The 25,272-nt window shown below is 48.0% G+C and overlaps 1 protein-coding gene across 1 annotated transcript in view; it reads right to left on the reverse strand.

Moving 5' to 3' along the window:
- The window catches only part of ALG9 (ALG9 alpha-1,2-mannosyltransferase), a 682,403-nt gene that overhangs the window by 608,396 nt on the left and 48,735 nt on the right, over nucleotides 1–25,272 (reverse strand). Inside the window, exon 7 of the mRNA XM_078682312.1 lies at nucleotides 6,121–6,208. Within this exon, the coding sequence (XP_078538438.1) occupies nucleotides 6,121–6,208 (88 nt within the window). The remainder of the gene's footprint in view (nucleotides 1–6,120; nucleotides 6,209–25,272) is intronic.

Here is a 25,272-nt window from a genome sequence, read left to right on the forward strand (position 1 = left end):
TAGCTGCTGGAAAATAAGCTGTAGGCATAAACAAACAAAGCTGCAAACTTAAGAAGCCATCAACATGTCCCAGTCTACCAGAAAGTTTTAAAGTGGCTGAGGACATGGATCTACCTGATATTGGGGTCCGCAAAGAAGATTTCAATGAATTTATCAAATCGCTTATTAGATGAGGACTGTAGAATGAAGTAAAGACAGTTCCTCCATGGGCTGGAATTCATGCTCAGATTTCCCAGAATACCGTACCACTGAAGAAGGTTGGATTTTTACCAGTAATACCAGCTCCAGTCACAAACTATGCAACAGTATATAAAGCTCTAACAAATTTCCAAAATGTGCGTGCTCATCTTGAAGACCAGCCTATCCTGCACATTTTCTGCGATTAAGGTGTGTTCCGTATTGTAGCTGACATTTTGTATGAGCAATCCAGTAGAATTTGATGATCTTTATTCAAGATGGGTGTTTTCCAAATGACAAAAGTTGTGTTGTGGTGTGCAGGAAGTTAATTCAGTGGATCCAGCATGGACAATGTACTTATTGAGGCTGAAATCCTTGAAAGCAAAACTGTCCAGTCAGCATCGAGTAGAACTCATTATGTTTGTTTGTTACACGGTATGCTCATTATATCTGAGGCTACAGAAACATTGCCTTGGAAGGCTTTCTGGAACAAGAATAACAAATTAGGTTTTGTATCTCTTGTCTCAGAAGTGAACAAGGTACAGGGTGCACTTAATTCAAAAGATAATGCAAAGCCTGGCAATGTTGAATACACTCAGTTCAAAATAAAAAAAACGAAAAACCAAGTTTGTAGAGTGTGTCAAAGAATGTGAAGAAAAATCAGAACTTTGCAAGTACTGGGGAAATGTTTTAAACATTATAGCTCTTGTGAAAAACCTGGTACTTGCTGATCAGGAAGGTGATTGGGAGCTGCATGTGAAGACTGTGGAGTCACTGATTACAGTGTTTCACGAATTCGATTGCATAAACTATCTGAGATATGGGTGCTGGTATTTGGAAAGACTGAAGAAGCAATAGGTGATAAAACCATACTTCTACCGAAATTTCACCCAAAGACATTTTGTGGTGAAAGACAGAGAGGAAAGTTTCAATGCTGTGGCTCCAGATATGAAACTGGAACAGACGATCCAAAGATCACAGAAAAGCTCCAAGGGAACTGTTGGTCAGAGACATAACAGTGAATATGTTGCTCAATGGCGGCAAATTTACCATGAAGTCCTTTCTATTTGCAATGTTTTCAGTGAGATGACAAATTCTAAATTCATAGACCATCGTGAAACTGTTCCACACCACGAACATGTGGGAAAGAGAGGGGAACGTTTTAATAAACATGTCAACAGGCTTTTATTATTTCATGTAACAGCAAGGAAACCCCTTTGAAATGACTGAGCCTGTGCGACTACACAACTTTGTGACCAAACAATATGTGGATAACAAAATAAAGACACGTCTAATGGATGTCCTGAAACATGGATCAAAACTATACGCAAAACTGAAGCAGGAAAGATTTGTATTGAAAGAGAAAAAAAAGTTGACTGACAATCACTAAAGCTAAACGTCCACGTTTAATTGCCTTAGTAAGAGTTTCGTCCAACCAGCCACAACAAAACAGGTTACAAACAATCAATAAACAGAGAGATGGATGTATCAAAAGAAAGGGGTGAATTTATCAAGGACATTCTGTTGCATAACCTTCTTCCAACAAATGCATTATTTGATGGAGATTCTGCAACCAAACCAGTGAAACACAAACTCATACAAGAGCGCGAAACAAAAACTTTCACCTGAAGAATTTCAATTCGAAAAGGTGTCCTCACTGAAAACTGCTGTTGTTGTGGACAATATAACAAGTACACAGACTTGGATGCGGTGTGCACTGTTCACTTTGAACTGAAATTCTTAACCATATTAATCGCAATCTGAACAACAATCTGCTTATTACTGCATTTCTTAAGCATTTATTTATTTGTTCATAATATATAATCAGTCCCTTACATTTGGTACCATACTGATAGTACCATGCTTATTGAGGACATGAAGACAGTATGTCTTTAACAAAATAAGTAGGGCAACATATTGAAACCTATTTTTAAAATATTACGGAAAGTAAGGTGTCCATTTCTTTACCTCTGATCTGGATATACAATAACTTTCACTGTTTTCCATACTGCTATTACAACGAAGCAGTGCCTGAAGCACCAGCCACAAACTAGAACATGGGCTGAAATAAAGCATGCAGAGCTTATTGGTCATTAACATGCAACTTCTTTCTCTTTAAGGATATAGAAAGCTCGAAAACTGATTTAAATTTATGGCTGGTTTCAGTAATGGATCAGTCTGTGCCAGTAAAAAAACAAAAATAAAACAACAAATAACTGCAATGAAGGAGCTATGCCAAAAGCCCAAAGGTACTCAAAAGAACTTGTCACATGGGAGCACAAATCAATTCTTGCGCACTCTTGGAAACTCAGCTATTCAGCTGCATCTAAAAATAAGTACAAATGCACCATTAAAGTATATCTTCTCAACCAGAGCCAGATACTAAGCACTTAAAATAGAAAACTGCTAAAAATTATACGAGAACCATTCCAGATTCTTCATAGATTCACAGATCCATCAGCATGCAAAAATGTAATCCTGTCCTCTCAACATCAATGGGAAAGCTGGCTGCATGCATCCTCACCTGCTAATAACACCTCAAGAAAGTTAACAATATTTCAAAGCTTAGCGTCGATTACCAATCAATGCACAGGTTGATGCTGCAGACCTCTTCAGGGTCTCCATTAGATCTCTGTCCCATCAGTATCTTTTTATTTGCTCAGGACCTGCTAGCTATGTCTCTGATGGAACTGTGCAATGTTTCTGTTTTTATCAGGCAATGTATAGATCAGTTGGAAGCATGCTGCGGTCCTTCCTCTACTGAAGAAGCAAGTTGCTACACCTTGGGTTTAGGCTAACTACAGACCAATATCATTCCTGCCTTTTATTTATAACCTTTTAGAAGAAACTTGTTAATTTCATGCGAAAAGGTTATCTGGAAGCCAACAACTGTCTGGAATGCTCACAATCAGGTTCCAGAGCCACTCACAGTACAGAAGTCTGCACAGCATTTTGTAGCGAGGGAATCAGAGGCTCTGTTCCTCCTTGACCTCTTTGCTGCTTTTGATACCATACCTCAGTCAACCTTACTTCAGCAGCTTAACAACTCTGGCCTATGTAACTCATCATGGTTCAATTATTTTCTAGTCAACAGATCCCAACACATTCCACTAAATTATTTTTATTCAGCTACATTTCCATCAGTCTGTGGGTTTCCCTCTGAGCCCTACTCTTTGTAATATTTGTCTTGCTCCTATTCTTAATTTGATTTATTGTTTTGATTTCAGTTTGAGCTCATGTACAGATGATACTCAAATCATTGTCTCTCTATCTGTGAACAATAGTGTCACACAGACCCGTTCCAGGATTGCAAGCTTTACTCTAACAAAACAGAGATTTTAATTTTCAAAGCTCCATCTCGTCACCTGCATGGTGGCCAGCAGAACTCGGCACTCCACAAACCTCTTGCACTTGCAACTTAGGCATCCTACTTGATGTTAAAATATCTTTTGCACTCCAAACTGCTAAAGTGACTTACTTGTTTTATGATTTAAAAATGCTTCATAAGATACTCACATTTTTCACAATATCATGGTGAAAAAACATTGTCTAGCCTTTGATTTCTTCTTAACTCAAATAATATCCTCCCTTATAAATAGCACAGATTGAGGACAGAGAGAAATCTATACACTTAGAGGTGGGAAGAGGAAAAAGCCTATTTTTTATGTATAACCCTCACCCACTCTAGTAGTGGCATGCTTCATAATCGGGTACACCCTGACTCCTACAGGTCAGCGTGGGTTCAACCGTGTTCCAGGGAGCTCTTATAGAAGTCTTGATTTTTTAGGGGGGTTTACATATAATAAAAATCCTTTCCTCACCCCAAGGTATCCCGTTATTGGTGGGGTGAGTGGGAATAATTTAAAACTATGGGAAGGGGCATAAAGGATGTTGTGGTCCTATGACCCTAACTTAAAAGCGCCAACATGCGTTTGCCCTACTCTATTGGCCTATATAAGTCCTAGGCATTCTTCAGGGCGATACTGGAGAAAAAAAAATCCCCCAGTGACGCAACCCAGCAAATTATACAGGTGAATGCGTAATGTGCTGAAGGTCAGCTTCAGCATGCAAACCAAAGAAATGTGCTTGCTGTGTAAAGGAATTACCGGTGGACAGAAAGCGCAAAATGAAATTGCAGTGTAATTACGTTTATAGGTTGCTCATAACTACTTAAGCATGAAAAAACGTCTATATTTTGTCATGTGTTGAGCCCTGTTGGACATATTCTCTACAGGCTAACAATTTCAAATTTCGCTCTATATTTTTTTGGTGTGAGTGAGTCGGAATTTCAGACTAATCTCATACGTAGGCACCAGAGAATGCCATAAAAAAAGCGAGTTTTAATCGTAATGGTGTTCAATGTAACTGCTTAACAAAGACATAGAGAGATCACAATTGTCGGAGGCGGTATGGCCGTTGACATGCACTATTACCACAAGACACATGTGAGGACATTGACACAAACATTTACTTGTATTCAATTGTTGGCTCACTCCAGCTGTAAATAAATTATACTTGCAGGGGTCGGAAGTGGCGGGCCCTGTAGTCAAACTAAGGAATACAGGTGTTTAGCAAAGAGAGATTTCTTCTTGCCTGGACTATTGGGAATTCTACTGGGGCTTACCCAAAATGTTAACAAATCATACGAAATGTGGCAGCTTCGTTAATTCTATGAATATATAAGTCTACACAATCATAAAAGCTTCAATGTCTGCCAATTAAGAAAATGTGCCGTTTTAAAAGCACTGTGCCTGTCCCATAAGGTCTTCTGTAGCTCAGGACAAAGTTATCTCCAACACAAATTAATTCCTTACATACTACCAAAACACCAGAGGTCCAGCTAGGCCAACCATCTTGTGGTACCTTGCATCATGCGAGCCCGACTAGGTGGCAGATTTTTTTTTCTGACAGCTAGGTCCTCAAACACTTTGTCTTTTTCACTGAGAGATACAAGTTTGTTGATTTATTTCAGAAAATAACTGAAAACCTGGTTGTTTAATTCTGTGTAATTGAGCCATCAATGTTCTGCAGATCCATTTTTAGCACAAGGACACCCTCATGGGTAACAGTGCTCCTTATAAATAATTTTACTTCATCACAACTATGTAGTTTACCTAGTCCCAAACTGAACATCCTAATGGGCAATGTAGGGCACCGTTTGCATTCAAAACAGGTTTTGTTTGATGTATAGTCATCAAAACAAATACACAGAGAATAGAATTATATCATATAAATTGGTCTTTGAATAGTTAGCAATCAATTGGTCTTTGATTATTAGCATTGTACAGCTCAGTTCACACAGGTTAAAAATGCAATGTAAAAGACTATAATTTTGTTTTAAGGTGAAACCTGGGGACAGAAAGCAAAGGGAAAGAAAGTTAAAAAGAAATACGGTAGTTCAGTATTCTAAAATAAAATCTGAAAGACAATTACATATACATTTCACTGAGCAGTAGAAAGATAAAAGCACATCTTTCGACATGCATAGTACCGAAGATAAATGTGTTATGCGCCCGGAGACCTTCATATCTAAGGTGCTTTATAAACTAACTTTTTTAGTTTCTCATTTGCTGGGATTGTAATTAGTCTTTGGATCCAATGCTCACATAAATTATTTGACTTCCATAAAAACAATATCCTTGTCTCTTATCCAGCACCAGACAATACCCAATTTTAACCCCACCCAGGACCCAAATTCAACACCATTAAGACAGCATATGCTCTTAGCATACACATAAATTATTTTTCCTGTGTAGTGAATATAGGCAGCATAAAAACAACCTTCACTAACCCAGATTCAAATACAATATAATTACATTTCTCAAAAGTATCAGAGTTAGGGTTTATTTCTTCGTATATTGGAGGCTACATTTTGAAACACTAATGCAGAATGTCTTTTTTCAACAGGTTTCATACAGAGGGATAAAGGGTATTTCCACTTACCAAAAGCAATATTAGCGCCACCAAACACCAGTTTATAAAGCTCTTCCATTTCCTTTTCATTACTAGTAAATCAAAAGCAATGGGTAACCTTGAAAACACGAAACGTTACAATGCATGTTAATAATAAAAGGTACATCAAATGGAAAATTAACATTGTTGAAGCCACAGAAGGGAATTGATAATAAATGAAGCTATTCTAGTTAGTGAGAGATTTCACACATATCAATATTATAGCAATTCTAAAATAATTCTACTGTAAGAAGCATTGTATTTCCATTTTGCAATTAACCATGATTTTTAATTGAATTTATCTACAGCAGCATGTATCTAGTACCATGTATACATCTCATCTACTCCATACAGAACACTAAACTGCAAATTACAAAGAAATGCTATTTCTGAGGAAGTTAACCAGAAAATATTACATGTGTTTGCGTGGGAGTCATTTTCGGTTCCACTTGTGCAATCATGTTCACGATCCAGCATGTTTTGCAACTTGACCTATGTTCTAGGTAAGAACTTCTCTCTATCATTCCCCATCTCATTGATTGCTATTTCTAACAATACAGTTCTATTGCAAACTTGTGCAAATGTAATTTTCTTTCATAAAATGGGTATTCTGTAAAAAAAAGTCTACCATTATTTACACATGAGCATGGAGATTTGCTTACACTAGTGTGAAATAGAGGTACTCCTCTTCTTTTTTCTGAATCATGTTTTCAGTGTCATACTTGAAAGTAGTAGTCACCTTCAAAATTACATTTTCATGCACTATAAATAAGGGAAACTTTTTTCATTCAATGCCGGTCAGGTAAGTGTTTATTGTTACAGTGTTAAAGTGCTGTTGTAAAGAAAAGAAACAAGCATTAGAAATGCAATCGGGCTCGGATTTATTTGATTTTGAGCTAATGGTATTGTAAATGGCAATGTGTTTTCGTCTTGTGTGATGGAGTGTGTGCATGTGGTGTGTAGTGGTATTATGTGAGTTGTATTGTAATTTTACCAATGGTGTCATGCTGTGCTTTACATGAATATGTTTAAAAGTAAAGTGTATCATACTGCGATTGGTACAAAAGTTAATTGTGGATGCGTTAACAATTGATGCGTGCACTGATGGCTGTTGGTGTGTGTGTTTGGTGGAAGAGTGCACTGGCGCCTGGAGGTGTGTGTGCCTAGTGGAAGGGTGCACTGACCGATGGTGTATGTGTGCTTAGTAAAACAGTGCACAGATGGCTGATGGTGTGTGTGTTTGGTGAAAGAGTGTACTGATGGTTGCTGGTGAGTGCGCCTTGTAAAAGAATGCACTCACGGCTGCCTGGTGTTGTACGCCTGATGGTGTTTGTGCTTGGTGAAAAAGTGCATTGATGGCTGGTGGTGTTTGGCCCTGGTGAAAGGGTGCACTGATGGCTGGTGTTATGTTGTTGTGTGTGTGTTTGTGTGTGTGTTTCTGTTTGTAGTGGTGAGTGTGTGGGGGTGAGTCTGTGGGGGTGAGTCTGTGGGGGTGAGTCTGTGGGGGTGAGTCTGTGGTAGTGAGTGTGTTGTGGTGAGTGGTGATGAGTGTGTGGTAGTGAGAGAGTGGTGTGTGTGTGTGGTGTGTGTGTGTTATGTGTGTATCGTGTATGATTGTGTGGTGCGTATATGGTGTGACATGCTGTTTTCAGTATTCGACTTAACTATGTCTATAGATTGTTCTAACAACACACTGATATAAGGCATAAGACAACAAATGTTTAGTTTTAAAAACATGTGAAGTAGAAAAAACAGACTCTCAAACACTCTTGGCCTCATAAAAGTGAAGAGGACATCTGTTTTCTGTTAATTACTTCTAATCTCGTCTTGTCAGAGTAGTGTCACATTCCTGCCCTCTTCCCTGGCCTCATGCTTCATGGAGACGGGAAAACAGATTCGAAGCTTTGTTTTCCCACTAACACAAGGACCCATTTAAAAAAAGCATTTACAATGCAATGGTTTCGCCTTTGGAAAAGTTATAGTTATTGGCATTGTAAATGACAAATTTTTTATTTATGTGTTGGTTTTGAAAACAGATAAATAAATGGCAGTCATTTACATTGCCATTAGCTTACTCTCTGCAGTCACTCTGCACTCTCTAGCACTCCCTAGCACTCCCTACTCACTCTGCACTCTCTAGAACTCCCTAGAACTCCCTACTCACTCTGCACTCTCTAGCACTCCCTACTCACTCTGCACTCTCTAGCACTCCCTACTCACTCTGCACTCCCTATGCACTCTGCACTCCCTATGCACTCTAAACTCTGCTCTCCCTATGCACTCTGCACTCCCTATGCACTCTGCACTCCCTATGCACTCTGCACTCCCTATGCACTCTGCGCTCCCTATGCACTCTGCGCTCCCTATGCACTCTGCGCTCCCTATGCACTCTGCGCTCCCTATGCACTCTGCGCTCCCTATGCACTCTGCGCTCCCTATGCACTCTGCGCTCCCTATGCACTCTGCGCTCCCTATGCACTCTGCGCTCCCTATGCACTCTGCGCTCCCTATGCACTCTGCGCTCCCTATGCACTCTGCGCTCCCTATGCACTCTGCGCTCCCTATGCACTCTGCACTCCCTATGCACTCTGCACTCCCTAGGCACTGTGCACTCCCTAGGCACGGTGCACTCCCTAGGCACTGTGCACTCTTCACTCCCTATGCACTGTGCACTCTTCACTCCCTATGCACTCTGCACTCCCTATGCACTATGCACTCCCTATGCACTCTGCACTATGCACTCCCTATGCACTCTGCACTATGCACTCCCTATGCACTCTGCACTATGCACTCCCTATGCACTCTGCACTATGCACTCCCTATGCACTCTGCACTCCCTATGCACTCTGCACTCTCTATGCACTCCCTATGCACTCTGCACTCCCTATGCACTCTGCACTCTGCACTCCCTATGCACTCTGCACTCCCTATGCACTCTGCACTCCCTATGCACTCTGCACTCCCTATGCACTCTGCACTCCCTATGCACTCTGCACTCCCTATGCACTCTGCACTCCCTATGCACTCCCTATGCACTCTGCACTTCCTATGCACCCTGCACTCCCTATGCACTCTGCACTCCCTATGCACTCTGCACTCCCTATGCACTCTGCACTCCCTATGCACTCTGCACTCCCTATGCACTCTGCACTCTTCACTCCCTATGCACTCTGCACTCCCTATGCACTCTGCACTATGCACTCCCTATGCACTCTGCACTCCCTATGCACTCTGCACTCCCTATGCACTCTGCACTCCCTATGCACTCTGCACTCCCTATGCACTCTGCACTATGCACTCCCTATGCACTCTGCACTATGCACTCCCTATGCACTCTGCACTATGCACTCCCTATGCACTCTGCACTCCCTATGCACTCTGCACTCCCTATGCACTCCCTATGCACTCTGCACTCCCTATGCACTCTGCACTCCCTATGCACTCTGCACTCCCTATGCACTGTGCACTCTGCACTCCCTATGCACTGTGCACTCTGCACTCCCTATGCACTGTGCACTCTTCACTCCCTAAGCACTCCCTATGCACTCTGCACTATGCACTCCCTATGCACTCTGCACTATGCACTCCCTCAGCACTCTGCACTATGCACTCCCTATGCACTATGCACTCTGCACTCCCTATGCACTCTGCACTCCCTATGCACTCTGCACTCCCTATGCACTCTGCACTCCCTATGCACTCTGCACTCCCTATGCACTCTGCACTCTGCACTCCCTATGCACTCTGCACTCCCTATGCACTCTGCACTCTTCACTCCCTATGCACTCTGCACTCCCTATGCACTCTGCACTCCCTATGCACTCTGCACTCCCTATGCACTCTGCACTCCCTATGCACTCTGCACTCCCTATGCACTGTGCACTCCCTATGCACTGTGCACTCTGCACTCCCTATGCGCTGTGCACTCTGCACTCCCTATGCGCTGTGCACTCCCTATGCACTCTGCACTCCCTATGCACTCTGCACTCCCTATGCACTCCCTATGCGCTGTGCACTCTGCACTCCCTATGCGCTGTGCACTCTTCACTCCCTATGCACTGTGCACTCTTCACTCCCTATGCACTGTGCACTCCCTATGCACTATGCACTCCCTATGCACTATGCACTCCCTATGCACTCTAGTACTGGTAGTACTGATGGTGGTTCTACTGGTAGTACTGGTGGTGGTGGTGGTACTGGTAGTGGTAGTACTGGTGGTGGTGGTACTGGTAGTGGTAGTACTGGTGGTGGTAGTACTGGTAGTACTGATGATGGTAGTACTGGTAGTACTGGTGGTGGTGTTACTGGTGGTGGTAGTACTGGTGGTGGTAGTGGTACTGGTAGTGGTACTACTGGTAGTGGCAGTACTGGTGGTCGTGGTACTGGTGGTGGTGGTAGTGGTAGTACTGGTGGCTGTAGTACTGGTAGTACTGGTGGTGGTGGTGGTAGTGGTAGTACTGGTGGTGGTGGTACTGGTAGTGGTAGTACTGGTGGTGGTAGTACTGGTAGTACTGATGGTGGTAGTACTGTTAGTACTGGTGGTGGAAGTACTGGTGGTGGTAGTGGTACTGGTAGTGGTAGTACTGGTAGTGGTAGTACTGGTGGTCGTAGTACTGGTGTTGGTGGTAGTGGCAGTACTGGTGGCTGTAGTACTGGTACTACTGGTGGTGGTGGTGGTACTGGTAGTGTTAGTACTGGTGGTGGTGGTGGTGGTACTGGTAGTACTGGTGGTGGTAGTACTGGTGGCGGTGGTACTGGTGGTGGTGGTACTGGTGGTGGTGGTAGTGGTACTGGTAGTACTGGTTGTGGTAGTACTGGTGGTGGTGGTACTGGTATTACTGGTGGTGGTGGTAGTGGTAGTACTGGTGGCTGCAGTAGTGGTAGTACTGGTGGCTGCAGTAGTGGTAGTACTGGTGGTGGTAGTACTGGTAGTACTGATGGTGTTAGTACTGGTGGTGGTGGTGGTACTGGTAGTGGTAGTACTGGTGGTGGTGGTACTGGTAGTGGTTGTACTGGTGGTGGTGTTACTGGTAGTGGTAGTAGTGGTAGTACTGGAGGTGGTGGTACTGGTAGTGGTAGTACTGGTGGTGGTAGTAGTGGTGGTGGTAGTGCTGGTAGTGGTGGTACTGGTGGTGGTACTGGTAGTGGTAGTACTGGTGGTGGTATTGGTAGTACTGGTGGCTGTAGTAGTGGTAGTACTGGTGGCTGTAGTAGTGGTAGTACTGGTGGTGGTAGTACTGGTAGTTCTGATGGTGGTACTACTGGTAGTACTGGTGGTGGTGGTGGTACTGGTAGTGGTAGTACTGGTGGTGGTGGTAGTGGTAGTACTGGTGGTGGTAGTACTGGTAATGGTAGTACTGTTAGTACTGGTGGTGGTGGTGGTACTGGTGGTGGTAGTACTGGTGGTGGTAGTGGTAGTGGTAATACTGGTAGTGGTAGTACTGGTGGTCGTGGTACTGGTAGAACTGGTGGTGGTGGTAGTGGTAGTACTGGTGGCTGTAGTACTGGTAGTACTGGTGGTGGTGGTGGTACTGGTAGTGGTAGTACTGGTGGTGGTGGTGGTACTGGTAGTGGTAGTACTGGTGGTGGTAGTACTGGTGGTTGTGGTACTGGTAGCCGCTCGAGTCGGTTCCTCTTCCCGCCCGCGCCGTGCCCCCTCCCAGTGCCACGCCCCCCGCCTGACTGCATTTCACCTCTCGCGGCCCCCGCTCCGCGGGTGCCGCTCGAGTCAGTTTCTTGTGGGAAAGCCTTTGCACGCTACAGGAGTAGCCCCTTCAGCCCTTACCTTGTGGAGCCCTGGGCGGACAGACAGCAACACCGGAGGCTGGCCGCAGTGGAGGTGAGAGGCACGGCGAGCGGGACTGCGAGGACCAGCATTCTTGCTGAACACCGCCAGCTGGTTCCTCTTCCCGCCCGCGCCGCGCCCCCTCCCAGTGCCACGCCCCCCGCCTGACTGCATTTCACCTCTCGCGGCCCCCGCTCCGCGGGAGCCGCTCGAGTCAGTTTCTTGTGGGAAAGCCTTTGCACGCTACAGGAGTAGCCCCTTCAGCCCTTACCTTGTGGAGCCCTGGGCGGACAGACAGCAACACCGGAGGCTGGCCGCAGTGGAGGTGAGAGGCACGGCGAGCGGGACTGCGAGGACCAGCATTCTTGCTGAACACCGCCAGCTGGTTCCTCTTCCCGCCCGCGCCGCGCCCCCTCCCAGTGCCACGCCCCCCGCCTGACTGCATTTCACCTCTCGCGGCCCCCGCTCCGCGGGTGCCGCTCGAGTCAGTTTCTTGTGGGAAAGCCTTTGCACGCTACAGGAGTAGCCCCTTCAGCCCTTACCTTGTGGAGCCCTGGGCGGACAGACAGCAACACCGGAGGCTGGCCGCAGTGGAGGTGAGAGGCACGGCGAGCGGGACTGCGAGGACCAGCATTCTTGCTGAACACCGCCAGCTGGTTCCTCTTCCCGCCCGCGCCGCGCCCCCTCCCAGTGCCACGCCCCCCGCCTGACTGCATTTCACCTCTCGCGGCCCCCGCTCCGCGGGTGCCGCTCGAGTCAGTTTCTTGTGGGAAAGCCTTTGCATGCTACAGGAGTAGCCCCTTCAGCCCTTACCTTGTGGAGCCCTGGGCGGACAGACAGCAACACCGGAGGCTGGCCGCAGTGGAGGTGAGAGGCACGGCGAGCGGGACTGCGAGGACCAGCATTCTTGCTGAACACCGCCAGCTGGTTCCTCTTCCCGCCCGCGCCGCGCCCCCTCCCAGTGCCACGCCCCCCGCCTGACTGCATTTCACCTCTCGCGGCCCCCGCTCCGCGGGAGCCGCTCGAGTCAGTTTCTTGTGGGAAAGCCTTTGCACGCTACAGGAGTAGCCCCTTCAGCCCTTACCTTGTGGAGCCCTGGGCGGACAGACAGCAACACCGGAGGCTGGCCGCAGTGGAGGTGAGAGGCACGGCGAGCGGGACTGCGAGGACCAGCATTCTTGCTGAACACCGCCAGCTGGTTCCTCTTCCCGCCCGCGCCGCGCCCCCTCCCAGTGCCACGCCCCCCGCCTGACTGCATTTCACCTCTCGCGGCCCCCGCTCCGCGGGAGCCGCTCGAGTCAGTTTCTTGTGGGAAAGCCTTTGCACGCTACAGGAGTAGCCCCTTCAGCCCTTACCTTGTGGAGCCCTGGGCGGACAGACAGCAACACCGGAGGCTGGCCGCAGTGGAGGTGAGAGGCACGGCGAGCGGGACTGCGAGGACCAGCATTCTTGCTGAACACCGCCAGCTGGTTCCTCTTCCCGCCCGCGCCGCGCCCCCTCCCAGTGCCACGCCCCCCTGCCATTCATTAGAGCACTTGGTTACGCGCATCGCGGGACGCGCGCGGGGCGATCCCCGGGGCGAAGACCGGGCAAAGAGCGGGCCGTTGTAGGCCGTTAGAGGTCGGAAGAGACCGGACCGGGCCACCCCTCTAACGCCCCCGCTAATTTGCTCCTTACACACCTCATCATGGCATCCAGAGCTCTAAGGAGTAAGTCGGTACAACATGGCACAAGCACTTTGGAAAAATTTTTCCCCAAGGCAGGCTCCCACATTAGTAAGTGTCATTTATCTACGGACTCTCACCTAGAGATGGGTCCTGAAAGTGTGTTCCTGGACCTTGAGGAATCTGCCTCTAATGATGCTAGTACACCCACCACTATGGATGTTACCCATATGTCTCTGCTGGACAGCATCGACCAGACCATTGAGTCGGTACTTCGGCAGCTAAGAACTCCGGTTACGCAGAGGGATCGAGATTCCCCACGGCCAGCAGGGATTTCCGACCACTCTGCTGTTCTGGATAATATGGGTTCAAATATGTTGGAGGCGGGTCAAGTGGGCCTGACAACAGTCCCTGTTGATAGTGGGGTGACTCAGCCCTTAAAAAGGAAAAGGCCTGCCGAACCAAAGAGGGCAAAAAGGGCAAAATTTGTTGCATCTGAATCAACCCTCGAAGATAGTACAGATATTTCGGTCTCCCCTGAGCTCATTCCATCTGGGACTGGGTCGGATCTTGGGGCCTCGCCAGCTCCTGTGTTATCACCAGTGGCGGCGGGCCCATTTATCTCTGGTGGGTTATCTTCTAATAGTTCAGATGCAGTAATTAATTCCCTCACAGCCACTATCAAGAACTTGTTAACTCCCATCTTAGCTAGACTAGAGGCTATAGAGAATCTCCTCCAGCCCCGGGGAAATATTTTTATTAGGAGTAGCCCTGGTGTAGCTTCTAACATTCCTGTAGCCACTGGGGAACCATCTGGGAATAGTCTACCACCTTCCACATTACCCCAGGCTTCCAGTAGGGCACTGCCTAGCGCAAATGGTGTGTCTATTTCCCAGACGCGCACTTCGCTACCTCCAGTGCCTGGGCCCCCTGTTCCGGCACCCAGGAGATCTAAGCCACCCCCTGTGCCGCGGCGTGTGCCGCAGACAAGGGCGACAGTGGGTCCTACAAACGCCCTAAGTGACGGCTGTGTCCCCCCCCTAGATAGACGCAGGGAGGTCAATCTGCCCCCTGAAGCTGTCCCATACACGGCAATCATGGTGGGAGTTCCCGAGCTAGCTGGTGGTGTTAGGGAGTCCCAGGACTCCCTACGTAATAAGGTTATAAGCTGGCTCAGTATCAACAGACCGTTGCCTCCAAGCTTGAAGGGTGAGGTTCTGATGGTAAGGAGGATCTCGTGGATTGGCCCTACCAAGAAGAACAGGTCAGGGGACTGTATCGTTTTAAGTTTCAGGAGCCCGCATGTTGCTAATTACATCTGCAACTGGCTTGTAAGGCCTGATAAGTCCGCAATAGAACTTGTACCCCTTGCTTATTTCTACCCTAGTGGGAGCAACACGGTGGGAGGGAGTGAGAAGGGATGGACCAGGGTGGGCTTTGCTGTAGATGGTTCTCGCTACAGACCAAGGCCCTCCTTGCCAATTGCTCAGGCAAACTTCACTCATCACAATAGGTTTTCCTGTCTGGACCAGGTTGATTGACCACAAATCAGGCCAATCTTGTCTGGACATGAGAATGGGGTGGATGAGGTGCAAAGCCATGTGGGTTTGGGTGTGATCCCTATGTTGGAACTAACCCGGTTCCAGGCAGTTAATGAGCGAGGGGCTGTCACGACTGATAATTCGTGCCACCTGAGTCCCCCACTTAACACCGGGCTAGCCCATAATCCCCAAACAGGGGCAGCAGAGCGGGCTGCTCGTGCTGCCATCGCTGTCGGTGGAACCGGCGCCTCAGACGTCGGTCCACCGAAGGCTACCCTGCCACCTCATGCTGGAGCTAAGGGCAGCCTGCCACCTGACCCAGGACTGAGAATTCTCTCCTGGAATGTGGCAGGAATAGCGAACAAGGAGGGCTCTCCTGAATGGGACTCCTTGGTGGGTGGATGTGACATTGTTCTCCTACAGGAGACTTGGGCGAGGGCTGCTCAGATCAGGAGAGGGTTTGAAGTATTCGAAATCCCTGCCAAATGGGCTGGGAGGGGGAGGCCATCTGGTGGTTTGGCAATCTGGATTGCGAGTCACATTGGGTGTCAGGCGGAGCGGTTACTCACGTGTTCGCAGGACATCCAGTGTGTGCGGCTCACTTGGCCTGGTAAAACTCCGTGGGCCATTGTCAATGTCTACTCGCGCCCGGTTGCCTCGTCAAGTGAATCACCTACCTTAAATGATTTGGCTTCCTTCCTGGGTCAACTCCCGGGTGAATACAAGGTGGTACTTGGAGGAGACTTCAATTGCCACTTTGAACCCTTGGTAGGGTTACTCGATGGTGCCCTTACGGCCGAGGACGACCATTGGGGGGTTCCACCCTCTTCTTCCCCTCACCCTAAAGCATGGTCCCCTCTAGCCTTACAGCTCATGTCCCTTACTTTGAATGGCGCGCTCAGGGCGTGTAATGGTCGCACTCCATCCGATACCCCCTCGGTGTGTACATTCAATAGGAGGGGCCATGAGTCGAGGCTAGATTATATTATGGTGGATATCTCACTCTGGCCCAAAGTGCGGGACTTTAGGGTTATCAAGAGGACAGACAGCGATCACAACGCTCTCTGCTTAAATATTGTGTGCCCTTCGCCCTTGACGGACTCATCCCCAGCTGGCCAAGGGGCTGACATGGGGGATTTGCTCCTGACCACAAATAGGCGCCGAGTTAAGTGGGGGAAGCTTGTAAACTCGGAGGAGTCAATCAAGAAACTATACGAGCTGGCGCTCCCTAGCCTCATGGAGGTGGAGACCCTTTTGAACGAACCTAGAACCGCTGATTACTGTGAGAAACTGGGAAACATTCACCAGGTTCTAGTGAGGGACTTGGCCGAGGTATTTCATCCTGAGGTCCCAATTCGAAAGAAAAGGACACCTCTTCCCACCTGGTATACCCCAGACTGCAGGGCTGCTAAATCTGACCTTATTGCAGCTATAAAAGAGGGGTCAGATAAGGCCAAAGTGCGTGACCTGAGGAACCACCATAAATCAGTGCTGGTGGCTGCAAGGACCGAGTGGGACTGGAAGTATTGGCAGGACCTCTATGATGCCCTTAAATCCAGGGACCCCCGGCAATTTTGGGCCCTTGTAAATAATGGGTCAGGGAAACTCAGTAACGCGATTGAGCCTAATATAGCCCCTGCGGTATGGGAGTCCCATTTTGGTGCCCTCTACTTAGATACCAGTTCCTGCTCGGCCGTGGAGATGCAACTGCCCTTGGGTGCTGAGGAGCCCGGAATGGAATTATCCCTGGGGGAAGTGGAGCTTGCCCTAGAACGTCTAGCAGTGGGGAAGGCGCCAGGCCTGGATAGGTTACCCGGGGATCTATTTAGGCATCACCCGGATATCTGGGGCCCATACCTTCTCGTTCTATTTAATGCCATTCTTGGAGGTATGGCGATCCCTGGGTCGTGGTTGGGGGCAGAGATTGTGCCCATCCACAAGAAGGGCTCTACTCTGCTCCCTTCCAACTACAGGCCTATAAGCCTCATAGACGTGCCCCAAAAGATCTTCGCGCGCCTCATTTTGGACCATCTCTTAGACTGGGTCGAGGCCAATGACATCTTGAGCCCTTTACAGGCGGGCTTCAGAAAGAACACGTCGACCATGGACCAAATCTTTCGCCTCCTTCTTCTGTACTGGAAGACGGTTACGCTAGAGGGAGGTCGATTGTACATGGTCTTCGTGGATCTGAGGTCAGCCTTTGACCTCGTCCCGAGGGGGAAGCTATGGGAGGTTCTGCAGAAGCTGGGAGTTCCCCCCACCTCCTTAGAATCATCACTAGACTGCATGAGAACAACTTTGCGGTAGTAAGGTGTGGGAGGGATGGCAAGCCCTCGGGTAAATTCCCGGTCCGCCGAGGTGTCAGACAGGGCTGTGTTTTGGCTCCGACGCTGTTCTGTCTGTACATCAACAGCGTCATTCAACACCTTGACGCTGTCGGGGACAATGATGCCCCGGTTTTGGCAGGAAGGAGGGTTCCGGCAATTATGTTTGCCGATGACACCCTCCTTCTTTCCAAATCCCCCATGGGGATTCAGAGGATCGTGGATGGTTTTGGTCACTTTTGTAGACATCACGGGTTGGAGGTGAACACGGAAAAAACTAAGTTCATGATCTTCAACCCTCCGACCAAGACCAGACCCAACCCTAAACTCGAGGGAACCAGTCTGGAAAGGGTTTCTACCTTTACATACTTGGGGGTCTCACTTCAAGAAAATCTGACTTGGGACTCCCAGGTGGCAAGATCTAGGCTGAAACTCTCCCAGCTTTCGGGCGCACTCCTGAGGGTATCCAATAAGTCCACTTTCAAGCCTGTTAGCCCGGCCTTAGAAATGTACAGGACTCAGGCGAAGGCGGCTGCCTTGTATGGCAGTGAGCTGTGGGGCCATAAAGCTGGGAAGGTCATGGCAGGGGTGGAAAATTGTTTCCTCAGACGTCTTCTTGCTCTCCCGCAGGGCACACCACTCCTCCCCTTAAGACTTGACCTGGGCCTCCCGTCAATCGCAGAGGACTTGCGGACGAAACCGGTGAAGTATTGGCATCGGTTATGGTCCACTGAGGAGCTGCACCACTATAGGCAGGACCTCATACATGTCCTGAGGCTGGATGTCAATGGTAAGATCCCTTGGCTGGCACTTATCAAATCGGAATGTTTCAGCCTGAATTTGCCAGACCTATGGGATGACCCAGCGCAGGGATGTAGAAGGATCTCGCGCAAAACCCTGGCACAGCTCTATAAGAACAAAACCCTTGCTGATATGGACAGTGCACATGATAGCGGCACCCTGACCGGATGTTTTATTGTATCCAAAAATTCTTATGCTTTTGAACCTTTTATGGATTTTATTTACCCTCTTTTGGCGAGGAAATTGTTCCTGCAATGGAGGTTTGGTACGCTCCCTACTAAAGTTTTTACCCACAAGTGGTCGCTAGGGGGCGATAAGCTTTGCCCATGCTGTAAAGTTAAGGAAGAAGATGACTTGCACATAATGTTCTGTTGCCATGTCTACAGGAGTCCGAGGAGGCGCTGGTTAGCCCCTCTTTGTCGGAATCTGGGCTTTAGTAACTACTTACAAGCCTACAGGGTGCTGAAAACTAATACCCTGGGCCACATTGTGTTTGCGGTTTCCAAATTCCTAATGGCAGCATGGATAATAAGGAAGAAAATGTCTGGTTAACCTATTTTACCACGCTTCTTTAAACTCTGCAGGTTCAGTTGGTTTTACTGTATATATTGTCTTTTATCTGTATGTATTTTTATTGTTTCTTTTATGGTCCATGAGGCCGAAATAAAGAATTTTTGGATTGGATTGGATTGGATTGGTAGTGGTAGTACTGGTGGTGGTAGTACTGGTAGTACTGATGGTGGTAGTACTGGTAGTACTGGTGGTGGTACTGGTAGTGGTAGTACTGGTGGTGGTGGTACTGGTGGTGGTGGTACTGGTAGTGGTAGTACTGGTAGTGGTAGTACTGGTAGTGGTAGTACTGGTGGTGGTAGTACTGGTAGTACTGATGGTGGTAGTACTGGTAGTACTGGTGGTGGTGGTACTGGTGGTGGTAGTACTGGTAGTGGTAGTACTGGTGGTCATGGTACTGGTAGTACTGGTGGTGGTGGTAGTGGTAGTACTGGTGGCTGTAGTACTGGTAGTATTGGTGGTGGTGGTGGTACTGGTAGTGTTAGTACTGGTGGTGGTACTGGTAGTACTGGTGGTGGTAGTACTGGTGGTGGTGGTACTGGTGGTGGTGGTACTGGTAGTACTGGTTGTGGTAGTACTGTTGGTGGTGGTACTGGTATTACTGGTGGTGGTGGTAGTACTGGTGGTGGTGGTAGTGGTAGTACTGGTGGCTGTATTAGTGGTAGTACTGGTGGCTGTAGTAGTGGTAGTACTGGTGGTGGTAGTACTGATGGTGTTAGTACTGGTGGTGGTGGTGGTACTGGTAGTGGGAGTACTGGTGGTGGTGGTACTGGTAGTGGTAGTACTGGTGGTGGTGTTACTGGTAGTACTGGTGGTGGTGGTACTGGTAGTGGTAGTAGTGGTAGTACTGGAGGTGGTGGTACTGGTAGTGGTAGTACTGGTGGTGGTAGTAGTGGTGGTGGTAGTACTGGTAGTGGTGGTACTGGTAGTGGTAGTACTGGTGGTGGTAGTACTGGTAGTACTGATGGTGTTAGTACTGGTGGTGGTGGTGGTACTGGTAGTACTGGTGTTGGTGGTACTGGTAGTGGTAGTACTGGTGGTGGTGTTACTGGTAGTACTGGTGGTTTGTTTTGAACTCCTGTTCTAGTTTATGAGCAGAATATGAGTCTCTGGCCTATGTCCGTATGTGAGTAATTCCAAGAATGCTCCCTTTGTAACGAATGTGGGCGACAAAAAATAAACACGAGAGCCCCGTGATTGTCATTTAGATTACTAAGTCAGTCAGGTCATAAAGGTCTCCTATATGGAGAGGCTAAAGTGGTAGGAGCATACAAAAAAACTCCCTAATACTTCACAGTTGTTGTGATTGACAGCAAATCTTAATTCCATCAGTATGCTAATAGTGTTTCACATTGGGAACAATGCCCTTTGAGGGTAATTGTGTTAATACATTCAGGCTATTGCGTCACTGATGAAAGTATGCAAAGCAGTAAAACTGTAGGCTTAAGACAGAGAGCACATGGTCAGACATGGGGCAGAGAAAGACTAAACACACAGGAATACAAAGTAAAGAGAACAGACTGAGCACGGAGAAAGACAGAGAGCTCATGGTCAGACATGGGGCAGAGAAAGACTGAACACACAGGAATACAAAGTAAAGAGAACAGACTGAGCATGGAGAGCCAGTGAAAGCACGAGCACGTATGAGTCATCTTCTGTGAGACTCGCCTGCTGCCTCGCCTCTCGTCATTTTACATTGAACGCGCTCACCGCTCAGACCATCTGGATTGCATTACACGGGCACTCTGACAGCTCCTAATTAAAATTAATGGTCTGCCGTGTGCGTAACCGCACACAATATGCCAAAAATGGCCGTGTAGACGAGCACGTACGAGTCATCTTCTGTGAGCCTCGCCTGCTGCCTCTCCTCTCGTCATTTTACATTGAACGCGCTCACCGCTCAGACCATCTGGATTGCATTACACGGGCACTCTGACAGCTCCTAATTAAGATTAATAGTCTGCCGTGCGCGTAACCGCACAGAATATGCCAACATGGCCGCCTAACATTACATATGCCCTATGGCATCAAGACTACTACAAAAACAGCACGGCGACGACCAATCACCATTCATATAATAAAAAAACTCACTGAAATTGCACGAGCAAAGAAAAATGTATCCAGCACTGAACAGAATACCCTTTACAATACGGCTCGCAGCTCCTCCCCACTTCTGACGAAGTGGTGACGTCGCCGAGCCCGTAAAAAGTATGGTGTTACATGAAACAGTTACTGTCTCACGCTATGGATTAAGCAGAAACGTTTGGGGACTCACCCTGCTTAACTAAGGTTTCTACATTGGGGTAAAACTGTGCCACAGTAAAATCAATAGAAAAAAACTCCATATCAGAAGAGGTTCATGCCTGCACATCACCCAAACAAGGGTGTGAGCTTCGCCGAAATACACAACCTATAAATCCCCATTCTATACAGGGTGCTTAATATTTCCAATAATCAAGCGACCAAACGTTGGTAGTCTAAAATATAGAAGATATCATATGCAGATAGCACAGCAATTTTAATCTTGACCATACATCACAGGGAATGCAAATGATGAGGCTAAAAGAGCACAACAGAAAGTACACCGAGTGTCAACCATAATGAAGTCCATGCTGTTCCCTTTGACAAGAAAAGGAAATAGGTTGTTCCAGTAAATAGGTAGGCATAATTAGCAAGAGGTCAAATGGTGGAGTACCTGGAGGAACTAGTATTCCAATATGCACTTTTACTGTTAATCTGGCAGGAGCGTACAGCCATATCAGTTGCCCAATTACCAAAGCACTCAAATAGATACACCAAGGTAGCTGGATTTGAAAGTTTTACCAGACATTCCTGCAGTTTAGTGAACTACAGGAATATTGCAAGGATCCCAGGCTGCACTCTTTGGAGGCAGTGTTCCTCTTCGGGGTAGTTAATGAAAAAAAGACAATTGCCAGGGCTGAAATAGTAAAAAAAGCAAACAAATACTCTTTGCAACCGAACATAATCGCCAAACACGGACAACAGATGAAAGGAACCTGGGTGGCTGAAGATGGAAAGGAAGACAGAGCAAGAAGTGCTCAGTGAGGAAGCAAAAAACCTGCAGGTACCACAGGAAGCCTGCTACCCAAAGTAACAGTTTGAATACCCCAGCACTTGATGTTTCTGGATACACATGGGAAAAGGGCAAACAAGGACATTCAGCCAAAATTGTTAAACGGATTGGAAAGCATTCACACACTACAGAATCTGGAAAACAGTGAACTATATAGAAGATCCATATCACTGAATCAAACAAATCCCCCAAAACGTAAAGCCTCCATTAAGTCAGTTACCGATTGTTAGATTTATCACACAATCAAACTGGAAAGAGCTCAGGCAGAAAAAAGTCTGTTTTTCTTCCTTTCTCCAGTCCCCCAAAAACTCAGAATATTAATTATTTTAAAAATTCATCGATTAATTCATCCAGACCTCAGTAAAGGTCTTTTAAAACTCTTCTGAAATCCTGCATACTTCTATATTCAATGCAAATTCTGCACTTGATGTCCCTATCCAAACTGCAGAAGGAAGGAACATCTCATTCCATAAAGGTCGATGCCAAGCAAACCCTTAATTTCAGGGCAATGATCGCTGAATGCTTGCAGAATTAGGTATCAATGGAAAAACGGTACCCTAGGGAAGAGGTATGGGAAGGTTCCCTTCATTTGTACTGTTGGACAGGCCCCATGAAGGGCTCGCTCCCTCCCCGCATGACAGGGCCCTGGTACCGGCCTTCCAGGTACTACCCGCAGAAGCAACCCCCAACCCGTCCCCCATGGGACGTCTGCTCCTGGGAATCCCTGTGTCCCTGGCCTGGGCCCCCGTCAGCACCCTTGCCCGGACCAGCCGCCATCTTAGACACTGCGCCACGAGGCCGCGTGGCCTCAGCTCGACCCCAACCCCGGGCCTGGCCAGGTCCCGACATCCCGGCACCACCATCCACCCAGGAGGTGAACGGACCACTTGGCAGGTCAATGGGAGTAAGAAGTGTCGATGGCTCTCTCCCGCCAGGTGCCGATCACCCCCAGCCTCCTCGGGCGCTGGCTCCACCCCCCTGCTGGGTGTCTGGACTCCCTCATCCCGGACCTCCCGACCTCCAAGAGCGAGGGTCCGGACATCAAAGAGTGCCAGACCTATAACTGAGGCAGCCCCAGAACAGGAAGGCAGTTGTATCCTGGAGTCGAGAGACACCGCGACGAACTCATCCTTGACGGACTGCCGGCGCTGCCGCAGCCCTGCCTTGTGAACTATTGTCCTGCCTGCTGGCGCTGCCGCGGCCTTCTGCAACCTTCATCCTCGTGGGACCTGCTGGCGCTGCCGCGGCCCGTTGTAACCTTCATCCTCGTGGGACCTGCTGGCGCTGCCGCGGCCCGTTGTAACCTTCATCCTCGTGGGACCTGCTGGCGCTGCCGCGGCCCGTTGTAACCCTTCATCCTCGTGGGACCTGCTGGCGCTGCCGCGGCCCGTTGTAACCTTCATCCTCGTTGGGACCTGCTGGCGCTGCCGCGGCCCGTTGCCACCTACGACCTCTTCGGGACCTGCTGGCGCTGCCGCGGTCTGACCCGTCCGAACACCGAGCTCGAGGATTGTGAGCTATCACCGTTCCACCGCCGTACCTACGGGTACCAAGACTGTCCCGCTACCCCCTTCCCTAATAGAGGCTAGAATTGAGAGGATCATCGTGTCCTGATCTCATTGTATCGTACTACCTTACTTCAAGAACTGCCTATAAAAGGTGTTAATCTGATCTTCGTGTGGTGTCCATCTGTGGGGGGGGGAAGTTACTTGTCTGTACGATCGCTGGGGACGGCCCTCCCGAAGGCCTCTCCCCTTGTGCTCGGCCGACCCTCCAGGTCGCCGTCTAACATGTACCTTTCGGTTTATGAGAAGGTTATCCCTATTCTACTTCTCAGAGAAATACCCTAAGACCGTCCAAAATATTTAACACAATCAATCACCTTGGAGTTACTTCACCCAAGGGCATGCTTTCTCTTAAAAAATCAAATGAATGTGAGTTGATGAACAATGAAAAATCAACTAATTTAATGTAAAACTATTCATTGTTTAGAGTCACTGGGATATGCACTCATGACTGAGACATACGGTAGGTTTAAAACCCAAAAACTATTTGGCAGGTCTGCAAGAACAGATGCTGTAAATTCAAGGATATTCTCGAAATTGATTTACGTTAGTACGGGTGAATCTGTCAGTAATGGAGGTCAAACACAGAATATATTTAAGAGTTCTGAAGATTGGCTAACTTTTGTGGATTCTGTTGAAAACTTCTGGGGGAAATTGTGCGGAGACATTGGATGGTGGAGACAAAAACCTAACGATTGGATGTGGGGGCGGAAGTGCAACACTATTAATGGCAGCAGAATGGAGTTAATGCACTCATAGAAGTGAAGTGAAGGGGTTTTGTAGAGCGCGACTGCTGCCCGAAGGCGTCCAAGCGCTAAAGTAGAGAAAATGAAACTCTGAGGGACAGGGGAGAAAGACCATGGGGAGAGCTAATTTCTGAAGAGGAATGTTTTCAGCTCTTTGCGGAAGGACGAGAGAGTAGGGTTGGACCTTAATGCAAAGGGGAGAGAGTTCCATAGTCTAGCAGCATTGAGCGTGAAGGACCTGCCTCCTGCTCTGGACCTTTTGATACTGGGGACTGCAGCAAGAAATGCATTTGAGGAACGAAGAGATTTACCGGGGCAGTAAGGGGAGAGAAGTGAATGGTTAATCTCAGGACTAGCTCTATAGAAGGCTTGGTGCGATATGCACAGGGTTTTGAACTTAATTCTGTCCCTGACGGGGAGCCAGTGAAGTGACCTGATCCCTGCCTTGGCTGACTCTCTGCGAGGGATCTGGAGAAGGGTGCGAGCTGCACAGTTCTGTGTGCGCTGGAGTTTCTCCAGCACGTATTCAGGGGCTCCCAAGTATAGGGCATTATTAAAGTCTAGCCTGGACTGGATGAGACCCTGAATAACAACCTGCTTAGCTTCAAAGGGCAAAATCGGCAGGATCTTTCTCAGCATTCGGATAATCCCGAAGCAGGTTGCTGCTGTTTTGGTTGCCTGGGTATTGAAGGTAAGCGTTTTGTCCAGCCATACTCCTAAGCTTTTGATGTCCTCCTTCGGAGTTGGAGGTGGGCCTAAGCTTGCGGGCCATAGCTGGTCGTAGGTGGTTAAAGTAGGGGGGCCGAGCATCATTATCTCTGTCTTGTCGCCATTGAGTTTTAAGGATGATGTTGTCATCCATCTTTTAACATCCTCCATGCAGGCTGCCAGGTTGGATTGGGGGAGCCCTCTGTTTTTGTGTGTCAGGGAGACTACCAGCTGGGTGTCGTCCGCATACGAGATGATTTTGATACCGTATTTTTGGACAACCCCAGCAAGCGGCCTCATGTACACATTAAACAGCGTGGGGCTCAGGGAGGAGCCTTGGGGTAC

Source organism: Lissotriton helveticus, chromosome 3_1 (genome assembly GCF_964261635.1).
Source record: "Lissotriton helveticus chromosome 3_1, aLisHel1.1, whole genome shotgun sequence".
In the NCBI taxonomy this organism is placed as follows: domain Eukaryota; kingdom Metazoa; phylum Chordata; class Amphibia; order Caudata; family Salamandridae; genus Lissotriton; species Lissotriton helveticus.